Genomic DNA, 14110 nt, shown 5'->3' with positions numbered 1-14110 from the left:
TTCAGAGCAGACTCATGCTCCCACGCGGCGGTGTGTTTCGCTCGCTAACGTGTTTCGCTGAAAGTCCTCGGCCGTCTCCAGGAGGTTCTGTGTATTTCAGAGCTGACCGGCGTCTGAGGAGCTGAGAGGGCTTTGAAGGGGGTCTGCTCTTGTCTGGCACCGGTTTTGGTCCTTTCAGTGCGTTTAGGACCCATTTTCAAATTCCTCAGTGTCACCCGCCTGTCAGTCAGTGACCCCCCCAAAAGGAGGTGGCCTGATTGTGGTTGTAGCTGAAGGGTGGGGGCAGGGGTAGGGGCAGGGGCGGGGGGTTGGTGTCGGGATGCACACCGGAGCAGTGAGAGAGCGCTTCTCTCCAGCACTTCGTCTCTCTTTGCAGACAGCACCGTCTCCCAGGCGGACAGACCGGTCTGGTGTGACCCCCCTCCCCCTCCCCCTCCCCCCCGTGCCTCACGTCTCAGATCGCTATCAGCCAGACGAAATTACCCGTTCTGTCAGGAGGGGAGAGGATATATGGCGCGGTTTCGCTGATGGAATAATCGACCGAGGCGGGAGGGCTGATTTATATCCTGTCGAGCCTGGTGTGGTCTGGTCTGATGGCATTCGGGGCTCGGAACTCAGAAATGCATTAAGTGGGGTCAGGCGTAAAATGCAGAGCCGGGTCGGATTAATGAGCTGCATGATGGGAGGTTAGCAGGAAACGTTCCAGCCAAGCTGTGAATAAAGAAGAGCAGCGGCACCTACTGGCCATTTGTGGTACTTTCTCCTTAATCCTACACTTGAAGTGCACAACAGGGCCCAGTCTTTTCTATAGGGTCCAGTCTTTTCTATAGGGTCCAGTTCTTTCTATAGGGCCCATTGTTTTCTATAGGGTCCAGTTTTTTCTACAGGATCCAGTCTTTTCTATAGGGCCCAGTCTTTTCTATAGGGTCCAGTCCTTTCTATAGGGCCCATTCTTTTCTGTAGGGTCCAGTCTTCTCTATAGGGCCCAGTTCTTTCTATTGGACCCAGTTTTCATTAGGTCCAGATTTTTATTTCTCTCCCAACTTCACTTCCTCTCTCCACTTCTTTTTCCCTCCCTCCTGCCTCTCTCTCTAACCCCGGCCTTAAACCCCCCTTCCCCTCCGTGCTCCTGCAGGGACCCCAGCCCCACCGAGATGAACGTGGAGCCCTGGGCCGGCCCCCAAGACCAGTCCTCCACTGAGCACGCATCGGCCCCCGAGCGCCCCGACGAGCTGTGCCTGGACTCCTTCTGGAGCGAAGTAGAGCGCATCCGCCAGGGGAGCGGCGACAGCGAGCCAGAGGCCGGCCGCCGCGATTCCCGCCAATCTGAGGGTGAGAGCAGAGGCCTCACGCCTGCCTCACATTCACCCACATCTACTCACTTTCACCCCCACATTCACCCACATATACTCACATTCACCCACATCTACTTACTTTCACCCCCACATTCACCTACATTCACCCACATCTACCCGCATTCACCCACATCTACCCAAATCTACTCACATCTATACATTACATTACAGGCATTTGGCAGATGCTCTTATCCAGAGCGACGTACAACAAAGTGTATAACCATAACCAGGAACAAGTATGACGAAACCCCTAGAGAGAAGACCTACCCAAATCTACTCACATTCACCCAATTCTACTCACTTTCACCCCCACATTCACCTACATTCACCCACATCTACCCACATTCACCCTCGCATTCACCCACATCTACCCAAGTTTACTCACATTCACCCAAATCTACACACATTCACCAACATTCACCCATATCTACCCACATCTACTCACATTCACCCGCATTCACCCACATCTACTTACATTCACCCACATTCACCCACATCTACCCACATTCACCCACATTCACCCACATCTACTCACATCTACCCGCATTTACCCCCGCATTCACCCACATCTACCCACATTCACCTACATTCACCCTCACATTCACCCCTGCATTCACCTACATCTACCCACATTCACCCACATCCACTCACATTCATCCCCGCATTCACCCACATCCACACACATTCACCCCCACATTCATCCACATCTACCCACATTCACCCCCACATTCATCCACATCTGCACACATTCACCCCCGCATTCACCCACATCTACCCACATTCACCCCCACATCTACCCATATTCACCTACATTCACCCACATCTACACACATTCTTCCACATTTAAACAGTGAACAGTATGTAGTAAGGTGAACTGTAGAATGGAAGGTTGTGTTCAGAAGTGAACAGTACACAGTAAGGAACAATAGAGTGGAGGGTTGTGTGCAGCGGTGAACTGTCCACAGTAAGGCAAACAGTACACAGTAAGATGAACAGTACATGGTAAGATGAACAGTACACAGTAGGGTGAACAATATGCAGGAAGGTGAGCAGTACACAATAAGATGAACTGTATGCAGTAAGGTGAACAGTACATGGTAAGGTGAATAGTACACAGTACGCGGTAAGGCAAACAGTACACAGTTGAGTGAACAGTACGCAGTAAGGTGAACAGCATACTGCATATTGTTCGCCTTACTACGTACTCTTCACCTTATTGCGTACTCTTCACCTTATTGCATACTGTTCACCTTACTGTGTACCGTTCACCTCTGCAAACAAACTTTCACTCTACTCTCCACCTTATTGCATACTCTTCACCTTACTGCATACTGTTTACCTTACTGCGTGCTGTTCAGTAAGGTGAACAGTACATGTTAAGGTGAACAGTACGCAGCAAAAGTGAACAGTATGCAGTAAAGTGAACAGTACGCAGTAAGGTGAAAAGTATGCAGTAAGCTGAACAGTACATGGTAAGGTGAACAGTAGAGTGGAGGGTTGTGTGCAGCGGTGAACAGTGCACAGTAAGGTGAACAGTATGCAGTAAGGTAAACAGTACGCGGTAAGCTGAAGAGTACACGGTAAGGTAAACTGTACACAGTAAGGTGAACAGTATGCGTTAAGATGAACAGTACGCAGTGAGGTGAACAGTATGCATTAAGGTGAACAGTACACAGTGAGGTGAACAGTATGCAGTAAGGTGAACAGTATGCGTTAAGGTGAACAGTCTGCAGTGAGGTGAACAGTATGCAGTAAGGTGAACTGTATGCAGTAAGGTAAACAGTATGCAGTGAGGTGAACAGTATGCAGTAAGGTGAACAGTATGTGTTAAGGTGAACAGTCCGCAGTGAGGTGAACAGTATGCGTTAAGGTGAACAGTATGCAGTGAGGTGAACAGTATGCAGTAAGGTGAACAGTATGCTTTAAGGTGAACAGTCCGCAGTGAGGTGAACAGTATGCAGTAAGGTGAACAGTACATGGTAAGGTGAATAGTACACAGTAAGGTGAACAGTATGCAGTAAGGTGAACAGTATGCGTTAAGGTGAACAGTCCGCAGTGAGGTGAACAGTATGCAGTAAGGTGAACAGTATGCGTTAAGGTGAACAGTCCGTAGTGAGGTGAACAGTATGCAGTAAGGTGAACAGTATGCGTTAAGGTGAACAGTACGCAGTAAAGCGAGCAGCGCGGTGCGCTAACGGCACTCTGCTCCTCAGACGGGGAGCAGGAGGAGCAGTGGCTGCAGGAGGCGGGGCTGTCTCCCCTGATCAGCGAGGACAGCGCGGACGTGGAGAGCGCCGTTCTGCTGTCCACCCTGACGCGCACACAGGCCGCCGCCGTGCAGAGGCGCCTGGACTCCTACACCTCCTCCCTGCGCAAGAGGAACAAGCCGCCCCCCCGCGACGTCCGCGACATCTTCACACAGGTGAGCCGCCAACCCCCCCCCCCCCCCCCCCCCCCCCCCCCTCCCCCCGCGCGACGCACACGTCATCTTCACACAGGTGAGCCGCTGCCCCCCCACCGTCAGGCCGACTGTCCCGGCAGATTTGCTTCTTACCGTCCCGGTCAAGCGACTGACAATAACACAATCAACAATCAGCTTTCACATCTCAGGCCACCTTCCAGCGCTGTGAGCATATGATAAGATAACGGTAACGAGCAGGGTAACCCCGTTCCGCCCCTCTGGTCGAGCAGAAAGCCTGTTTCCCCAATGTGACCTCGCTGCCTTGATTAGACCTGTCGCTGCCAGTCTGGGCGTCTTACTCCGAAAAGGCCAGGCCTCGTCCCGGCGGGTTCAGATAGGAATCGCGGCACCGCGGTCCCGTCGGCCATGTTGGACCACAGGCAGTCTTTCTTTCCGCTCGCTGTGATTCCGTCCGCACGGCGCGGAGAGGAAAGATGGCGCCTGCCCTTCCTGTGCTCGCTGACCGGCTCGCTCTCTCACACAGACGACTCTGCCCGAATCCCAGGACTACGAGCAGCTGGCCCCACAGAGCAGCATGGAGACCGCGCGGAAGACAGGTACAGCATCTCCCACCGGCTGATCCCAGATCAGCTGCCCCGTGTCCATGTCCCACCCTCATCTGTTATAGCTTTAGACGTGAAGCTGACTCTAGACCACAGCCCACGGTCATAAAGCTCGTCAGAGTCTCAGTGCTGACCTCGCGTCAGGTTTCCCTTCCACATCCTAACCTGTGAGCTACAAGGCAAACCAATCAGGGCCCATAGTCAAAGTGCCATAGAATAGACGCACTGATCTCAGATCAGGCTTCACCTGTCCGTATCCTAACCTCGCCTCTTATGTGCTAAGAAGCCAAGGCTGGTCCTAGGCTGATATTCATACTGCTCTGCACTGGAGCGATCTGGGCACCAGGCACACTATTACCTCACTCTTCTCCGCTCTGTGATGCAACGACATCACCCTCAGATTGGGAAATGCATAACTCTGTTGCCATGGAGATCCACTTTGCATCCAAGGGTGGCTCCCTTTCGCATACAGTAGCGTACATTCACATAAATGCAGTAGCATGCATTCACATAAATGCAGTAGCATGCATTCGCATAAATGCAGTAGCATGCATTCGCATAAATGCAGTAGCATGCATTCACATAAATGCAGTAGCATGCATTCACATAAATGCAGTAGCGTACATTCACATAAATGCAGTAGCATGTATTCACATAAATGCAGTAGCATGTATTCACATAAATGCAGTAGCATGCATCCGCATAAATGCAGTAGCATGCATTCACATAAATGCAGTAGCATGCATTCGCATAAATGCAGTAGCATGCATTCACATAAATGCAGTAGCATGCATTCGCATAAATGCAGTAGCATGCATTCACATAAATGCAGTAGCATGCATTTGCATAAATGCAGTAGCATGCATTCACATAAATGCAGTAGCATGCATTCGCATAAATGATGCAACATGCATTCATGCAAATTCTTCATACCTCAAATATGTATATGAAATATGTTAAGTGCACATTGAAATAAATTTCATAAAAATGAGTAAAAGACAATTCCAGATCCAGATCACTTTCAACAGAACATGTTACTAACGATCTTAACAATTAAATTTTGAATATTTAAAAAATTGTCAGTAATCTACAGCAATTTTTGTGGTGTCTAAAAGCATAAATTATTCAAAACAATTATTTTCCCAAGGTCTGATATTAATTTCCTGATACATTTCTTATGCATTATAAAAAATGTACCAACTTCATGTACACAGTTGCATATCACTACCCACACACACATTATTACAACAAGGATCATCTCTTGCTGCCATGAAAAGACTATTGCCTGCATTCTGGTTTAGTGATAGTCCGCCCTTGAGCTCTATATTCATTTCATAATGGCGTATTTGAGGATAGATATGCAGCAGAGTGTTTTATCCATATGTATTTCTTATTTTGAGTGTTTTCTGGCCTTCACTGTTTCAGTGGGGTCTGGCTTCTCTGTGGTGAGGTGGTGGTGCTCAGTGTGGGTGCTGTGGTGTGTTTAATGTGCAGTGCTGCATTAAAACCCTTTTAAATCTCAGAGATGCTACGTTAGCCGTGCGGGTCGCGCTGGATGAGAGCTGATAGCCTGTGAGAGGATGATGAAGAGAGAGGATGATGAAGAGGGGAACGGTGCTGAAGGTCGGGGGGATGTGTGTGTCCGGCAGGGAGCACGGATCAGCAGGGCAGGACGCTGAAGGAGGAGATCTTCATCACGGACGTGGCGTACTGCGAGCAGGCCGTCATCCTGCTCAAACAGGCCGAGCTGCCGCAGAACCACGGCCGCCGCAAGAGGGACGACGGGACTCTGCCTGTGAGCCTGCACCCTTATACACCACACCTACACCCTTATACACCTCACCTACACCCTTATACACCCCGCCTGCACCCCCATACACCCCGCCTGCACCCCTATACACCCCGCCTGTACCCCCATACACCCCGCCTGCACCCTTATACACCCCACCTACACCCTATACACCCCACCTGCACCCTAATACACCCCACCTACACCCTTATACACCTCACCTACACCCTTATACACCCCACCTACACCCTAATACACCACACCTACACCCCTATACACCCCACCTACACCCTGCTATATACACCCCACCTACACCCTTATACACCACACCTACACCCCTATACACCCCGCCTACACCCTAATACACCCCGCCTACACCCCGCCTACACCCTTATACACCACACCTACACCCTTATACACCCCACCTACACCCTAATACACCCCGCCTACACCCTTATACACCACACCTACACCCTTATACACCCCACCTACACCCTTATACACCACACCTACACCCTTATACACCACACCTGTACCCTTATACACCACACCTACACCCTTATACACCCCACCTACACCCTTATACACCCCACCTACACCCTTATACACCCCACCTTTACCCCCATACACCCCGCCTGCACCCCTATACACCCCACCTACACCCTGCTATATACACCCCACCTGCACCCTTATACACCCCGCCTACACCCTTATACACCCCACCTGCACCCTGCTATATACACCCCACCTGCACCCCTATACACCACACCTGCACCCTGCTATATACACCACACCTACACCCTAATACACCCCACCTACACCCTTATACACCCCGCCTACACCCTTATACACCACACCTACACCCTTATACACCCCACCTACACCCTTATACACCACACCTACACCCTTATACACCCCGCCTGCACCCTTATACACCACACCTACACCCTTATACACCACACCTACACCCTTATACACCCCACCTACACCCTTATACACCACACCTACACCCTTATACACCCCACCTACACCCTTATACACCCCGCCTACACCCTTATACACCACACCTACACCCTTATACACCACACCTACACCCTTATACACCACACCTACACCCTTATACATCCCACCTACACCTTTATACACCCCGCCTACACCCTTATACACCCCGCCTACACCCTTATACACCCCGCCTACACCCTTATACACCACACCTACACCCTTATACACCACACCTACACCCTTATACACCCAACCTACACCCTTATACACCCCACCTGCACCCCCATACACCACACCTACACCCTTATACACCCCACCTGCACCCCTATACACCCCACCTGCACCCCTATACACCACACCTACACCCTTATACACCCCACCTGTACCCTTATACACCCCGCCTACACCCTTATACACCCTACCTACACCCTTATACACCCCACCTGCACCCCCATACACCCCACATGTACCCTCATACACCCCACCTGAACCCCCATACACCCCTATACAGCCCCCTATGCCCTTCCTGCACCCAGCTACACCCCCTATACACCCAGCTACACCCTCTATACACCCCCGCGTACACCCCCCTACACCGCCATACACCTCGCCTGCACCCAGTCCAGGTGCATGCTCAGTCCAGGTGAGGAGGCCTTATTGTGAGCGAGACCATGTGGTGTCTGACCCCTGACCCCCGGCTCCTCCCTCCCTGCAGAGGGTGGTGTCCCCGCAGTGCCGGCTGGGTGTGACCCGGGTCGAGGACCTGTCTCAGCAGGACATGAAGAAGGTGAGGCAGCTGGCTCTCATCGACATGACGGCCCTGTGTGACCTGCTGGAGCTCGACGTGAAAAGACAGAAGACCTGCAAGAGAAAGATCCCAGGTGTGTGTGTGTGTGTGTGTGTGTGTGTGTGTGTGCGTGTGGGTGTGCATGTGTGTGTGTGTGTGTGTGTGTGCCTGAGTGTTTGTGTGTGTGTGAGACTGTGAGTGCTATCTGTGAGTGCTGACTGTGAGTTCTGACTGTGAGTGTCTGTGAGTGTCTGTGAGTGCTGACTGAGTGTCTGTGAGTACTGATTGTGAGTGCTGACTGTGAGTGCTGTGAGTGCTGACTGTGAATATTGACTGTGAGTGCTGTGAGTGCTGACTGTGAGTGTCTGTGAGTTCTGACTGTGAATACTGACTGTGAGTGCTGTGAGTGCTGACTGTGAGTGCTGTGAGTGCTGACTGTGAGTGCTGTGAGTGCTGACTGTGAATACTGACTGTGAGTGCTGTGAGTACTGACTGTGAGTGTCTCTGAGTGTCTGTGAGGGCTGTGAGTGCTGTCTGTGAGTGCTGTGAGTGCTGACTGTGAGTACTGACTGTGAGTGCTGTGAGTGCTGACTGTGAGTGCTGTGAGTGCTGACTGTGAGTGCTGTGAGTGCTGACTGTGAATACTGACTGTGAGTGCTGTGAGTACTGACTGTGAGTGTCTCTGAGTGTCTGTGAGGGCTGTGAGTGCTGTCTGTGAGTGCTGTGAGTGCTGACTGTGAGTGCTGACTGTGAGCACTCTGCCCACAGATAGTGCTCTTTTTGGGGTTCCCCTGGCCATGCTGCTGGAGAACGATCAGAAGATCAAGGCCAGCACCCCTGTTCCTCTCATCCTGCAGGCAGTAAGCACCCTTAATCCCCACAAGCACAAAAATATATTCATTTTTCATCAAGATCTATCACAGTAAGCCACAGTAAAATCTTCCAGGCGTGTCATGTGCAAATTTACATCAGCTAATGGCTCATAACATCCCCTGGTGGATATCTTTTAGTCAGAAAAAAACATCATGGAGGATTAATGCAAAGGCACTGTTAGGAACGTTAAAATTCTTATTTGTTATTTGCTAACTTTCTCATTAAAAATAACACGATTGACCTAACGCAATTCAACTGAACAAAACTGTAATAGGAAAGCTGGGAAAGTATCTTCATGGTCTAATAAAAAAAAAAACATTTCCTGACTGACTGGGGGAATTCAGAACCACATATAAATCAATTTCTGCATCTCCCATGGGACCTGCTAATCTGTTCCACAGGACTGAATATCTACCCTCATCCTCAGAGAGTACATGAGCACATGCAAGGAGTGAGATCTTAGTATGTCCATACAGCTGCACTGACTGTCTAAAATATCATCATCTCTGTATCCCCCCTCTCTCTCAAACACTCTCTCTCACACACACTCGCTTTCTCTTTCACTCTTTCCCTCTCTCCCTGCCCCCTCTCTGTTTCTTACTCTCTTGCGCTCTTTCTTTCTCACTTTCTCCCCCCCCCTTTCCCTCTCTCTCTCTCCCTCCCCCTCTCTTTCCCTCTCTCTCTACCCCCCCTCTCTCTCATAGCTCCTGTCTTTCCTGGAGAAAAAGGGTATTGACTCTGAGGGTATCTTGCGAGTTCCAGGATCCCAGACCAGGATAAAGGTGAGTCACCTGCGTGACATCACAGCCATGAAGCATCACAGTGTCTTTCGGTTTACATGACTCCCATCCAATCAGCAGTCAGTATCAATGCATCACAGCGTCTTATGGGTTACACGACCCCCGTCCAATCAGCAATTTGGGCCTTGAAAACAAGGTCTGCAGTCTCTGTAACCGATGTGTGTCACACACCGCGCCTTTCAGGGCTGGAGTTAGAGATGTGTGTAAAGAACCCTTCCGACAGCATACAAGCAGCTCCGTATACAAGCAGACACCGGCCGGCTCCTGACATTTGAGATTTATTTGCTCCTGTCTCTGAGTAATTAGCTAAACTGACTGAAACCAGATACTGACAAATAAGGCCCCTGTCCCCATTCACACACAGTGCATTTGGATGTGATAACCACAAGAGGGCAGTGCCCAGAACAAAATAACTGCAGAGAACCAGACCTGGGTTTATAGGAAATACTTAAAAACCTTTTACACACTGGCAAAATTACAATAGATTTGCTTAAAAATGTTAAATAAAAATCTCCTTTCACCTATATTTAGGACAAAGTTTTTCCAGGTGGTTATACATGTTTTGTAAAAAAATGTGGTTAAAAATTCTCTAAAATACAGGGATCTACAGCAGTGTCTGTAGAGTTAAAGTTTTTCAAATTTGACCCTGGTCGGCTGGGAGCCTAAAGTTAACACAGCGAATCTAAAAAAGATGAAAACACAGACCCTCCATGTTGAGGGCTTCATACTTAAAGAGCGTAATCCGTCCTGTTACCTGGCTGTGGCTGCCTCAGTGGGCTTTCTGAAATGCGTGCCTGGTTTGTTGGACTTTCAGAACGTGGGCCGGGTGTGTTGGGCTTTCTGAAACGCAAAGCTGGTGTGTTGGGCCTGGTGTGTTGGGCTTTCTGAAACATGAGGCTGGTGTGTTGGGCCTGGTGTGTTGGGCTTTCTGAAACGCAAAGCTGGTGTGTTGGGCCTGGTTTGTTGGGCTTTCTGAAACACAGACCTGGTGTGTTGGACTTTCTGAATGTGGGCCGGGTGTGTTGGGCTTTCTGAAACATGAGGCTGGTGTGTTGGGCTTTCTGAAACATGAGGCTGGTGTGTTGGGCTTTCTGAAACATGAGGCTGGTGTGTTGGGCTTTCTGAAACATGAGGCTGGTGTGTTGGGCTTTCTGAAACGCAAAGCTGGTTTGTTGGGCTTTCTGAAACATGAGGCTGGTGTGTTGGGCCTGGTGTGTTTGGCCTGGTGTGTTGGGCTCTCTGAAAGGCAAAGCTGGTGTTTCCCCACGCAGGTGCTGCAGCAGAAGCTGGAGAACACCTTCTACAGCGGCGGCTTCAGCTGGGACGAGGTCAGCCCAAACGACGCCGCCGCGCTCCTCAAGAAGTTCATCCGCGAGCTGCCGTCCCCGCTGCTGACCGCCGAGCACCTCAGCGCCTTCAGCGCGGTCCGCGGTGAGGGGGCGGGGCTTCACACCACGCGCGTTTCGCTCCGGGCTACAGAGCGCTTCCTGCTCCTAGAGCAGGGGTGTCAGACCCAGGCCCTGGAGGCCTGCAGTGTCTGCTGGGATTTGTGGTTTCCTTTCAATCTGCAGCCAGTTAAGGACTAGATTTGAGAGCCAATGTGTGGACCCTTTAACCAATCAAGACCATGAGTCACCGGTGCAGAAATACACCAAAAACCAGCAGACACTGCGGCCCTCCAGGACTGGAGTTAAACCTGCAGGCACTGCAGCCCTCCAGGACTGGAGTTAAACCTGCAGGCACTGCGACTCTCCAGGACTGGAGTTAAACCCGCAGGCACTGCGGCCCTCCAGGACTGGAGTTAAACCTGCAGGCACTGCGGCCCTCCAGGTCTGGAGTTAAACCTGCAGACACTGCGGCCCTCCAGGACTGGAGTTAAACCTGCAGGCACTGCGGCCCTTTAGAACTGGAGTGCAGATACAGCGCCCCCTGCAGGACTGGACTCGAACCCGCAGATACAGCGCTCCCTGCAGGACTGGAGTCTGATGGCCATGCCCGTGGCTTCAGTCGTAGTCGTCCTCAAAGATAACATTCAAAGGACATCCCTGAAACTACACAAATGTTTGTACTGGGGACATTTATTCCCCTTACGTTTGAACATTTGTCCAAACATAACAGGAATGTTTTAAGAACCAAAAATTCTTAGCTGGGAGTGTAGTGATTCCGTTTTTTGAGGTTTAGCGGGAACTTTGGGTCCTTTGTTAAATTGGCGTTTTCTTGCCATCCTGTAACGCAGACATTCCAGAGCTGAAACAGAAGCTGCACGTGCTGAACCTGCTGGTCCTCCTGCTGCCAGAGACGAACAGGAACACACTGAAGGTACGGAGACGCCGCCCTGCTCGTGACGGAAGCATTACGTTGCGTTGCATTTATTTGATGCTTTTATCCAAAGCGACGCACTGTAAGTGCATACCGAAGGTCATTGGAATGACGAGAAAACACAGGTCCGATAAGGTACAATATTTATTATGTAACCGTTATTACATTATTAGATAAGTTCATACAGTAAGCATAGGCTGGGTCATAAAGTTATGGTAAGTCAAACTAGGCCATGCTGCTTCACCCATTGCAGAAAAATCGTTCTCCTGCCAAACATTTCCAGATACATCTTCAGACCACAATAGACCAGACTACAGTAGATCTCCTATCTCCAGACCACAGTAGATCTCCTATCTCCAGACCATAGTAGATCTTCTATCTCCAGACCACAGTAGATCTGCTGTCTCCAGATCAACTAGATCTCCTATCTCCAGACCATAGTAGATCTTCTATCTCCAGACTACAGTAGATCTGCTGTCTCCAGATCAACTAGATCTCCTATCTCCAGACCACAGTAGATATCCTATCTCCAGACCACAGTAGATCTCTTATCTCCAAACCACAGTAGATCTCTTATCTCCAGACCACAGTAGATCTCCTATCTCCAGACCACAGAAGATCTCCTGTCTCCAGACCACAGTATATCTCCTATCTCCAGGGCCCAGGAGTTCAAAACTTTTTATCTCAATCAGATCCGATCAGATTTTGAAATCCCATATTTTGTGATCCAGGATCAGACAACTCATCAGATCACTTTTGAACTCCTGGGCCCAGACCACAGGAGATCTCCTATCTCCAGGGCCCAGGAGTTCAAAAGTGATCTGATCAGATTTTAACTATTGGATTGGATTAAATCCTGCAAATGGGTAGTTCAAAACCAAAAAACAGGATTGGGATCACTTTAGAATCTGATCAGATCAGGTAATCGAATCCTAGCTTTAATCTGGATCAAATCTGGTTCAAAACTTTAACATAGTATGGGGATCATTTTGATCCAAAAAATCTGGATTACATTGATCCCAGTAGAAGGGTGGGTTTAGAGTGGATTACCAGAAAAAATGTAGTATACAATTCGTTTAAAAATACATTTCAATATAAAAAAGATGGTAGAGTTTGTAAATTTAAATAATACATTGTTTGTCTGCTCAATGGTTGCAAAATTTTTATTGACTTTTTTCTTGTCACATTTACAATGGCCTCTTGCCTACCTCTCAGAACAGTGCATTCAACCAAATAATAAGTTTATCATCACAAAGCTATCTCAACAAATATTATGTCAATCATAAATTAAATTTTGAATCATCAAACAATTATCTACAAACAATAGGCACTAGTCCATCAAAGCACGCCTTGAAGATGCTGCTCTAGAGCTGCCTTTCATTGAAGAGGATCTGTGAAATTTTTGTTGTTGTTGTTGCCCTTTTAGATTTATTGTTTTTGATTAAAATGTGGCTTTTTATTATGATTTAAATCAAGTGCTGTTATATACTTGGCAAAATATGATTTATTATATTATTCTTAATAAATGGCTCAAACTGCTATTCCTTGTATCAAGAGCTGTCCGAGCTAAAAGATAATTTTGTTAAAAAAGTAAATGATGTTAAAAAAAGTAAAGGTTGTTTACATTTGTAGGGCCATAAAAATTGGCACTCAGAAAGTTACATATTGCACCTTTAAAGCCCCCCGAATACTATATATAATTTGAAGGTTAGAAAATCATAATCTTTCTCAGGAATGATCCAGTGCTTTAAAGCACTGATAATCAGGATCTGGTAATCTTGAACAGTCTGAATCTGGATCAGGATTATCCTATCCTGAATTGCTTTGAAATACCGGGACAAAATCTGGCTGAGTTGTCTGATCCTGGATCACAAAATATGGGATTTAAAAATCTGATCGGATCTGATTGAGATATAAAGTTTTGAACTCCTGGGCCCAGACCACAGTAGATCTCCTATCTCCAGACCACAGGCGATCTTACATCTCCAGACCACAGGAGATCTCCTATCTCCAGACCACAGTAGATCTTACATCTCCAGACCACAGGAGATCTCCTATCTCCAGACCACAGTAGATCTCCTATCTCCAGACTGCAGTAGATCTCCTATCTCCAGACCACAGGAGATCTGCTGTCTCCAGATCTAATAGATCTCCTATCTCC

The 14110-nt window shown here is 48.8% G+C and overlaps 1 protein-coding gene across 2 annotated transcripts in view; it reads left to right on the top strand.

Moving 5' to 3' along the window:
- LOC118210787 (rho GTPase-activating protein 40) overlaps positions 1 to 14110 on the top strand; it is a 43133-nt gene that overhangs the window by 21725 nt on the left and 7298 nt on the right. For both annotated transcript variants that reach the window (XM_035387219.1, XM_035387218.1), the window contains exons 2-10: positions 1136 to 1332; positions 3569 to 3777; positions 4301 to 4373; positions 6029 to 6174; positions 7886 to 8051; positions 8726 to 8817; positions 9535 to 9612; positions 10902 to 11061; positions 11867 to 11949. In XM_035387219.1, coding sequence (XP_035243110.1) covers positions 1155 to 1332; positions 3569 to 3777; positions 4301 to 4373; positions 6029 to 6174; positions 7886 to 8051; positions 8726 to 8817; positions 9535 to 9612; positions 10902 to 11061; positions 11867 to 11949 — 1185 coding nt within the window. In that variant the 5' untranslated portion in view covers positions 1136 to 1154. The remainder of the gene's footprint in view (positions 1 to 1135; positions 1333 to 3568; positions 3778 to 4300; positions 4374 to 6028; positions 6175 to 7885; positions 8052 to 8725; positions 8818 to 9534; positions 9613 to 10901; positions 11062 to 11866; positions 11950 to 14110) is intronic.

This window comes from Anguilla anguilla, chromosome 13, assembly GCF_013347855.1.
Source record: "Anguilla anguilla isolate fAngAng1 chromosome 13, fAngAng1.pri, whole genome shotgun sequence".
NCBI classification, from domain to species: Eukaryota; Metazoa; Chordata; class Actinopteri; order Anguilliformes; family Anguillidae; genus Anguilla; species Anguilla anguilla.
The sequence above is the reverse complement of the archived record's forward strand: the minus strand, read 5'-3'. Positions and strand labels throughout refer to the sequence as shown.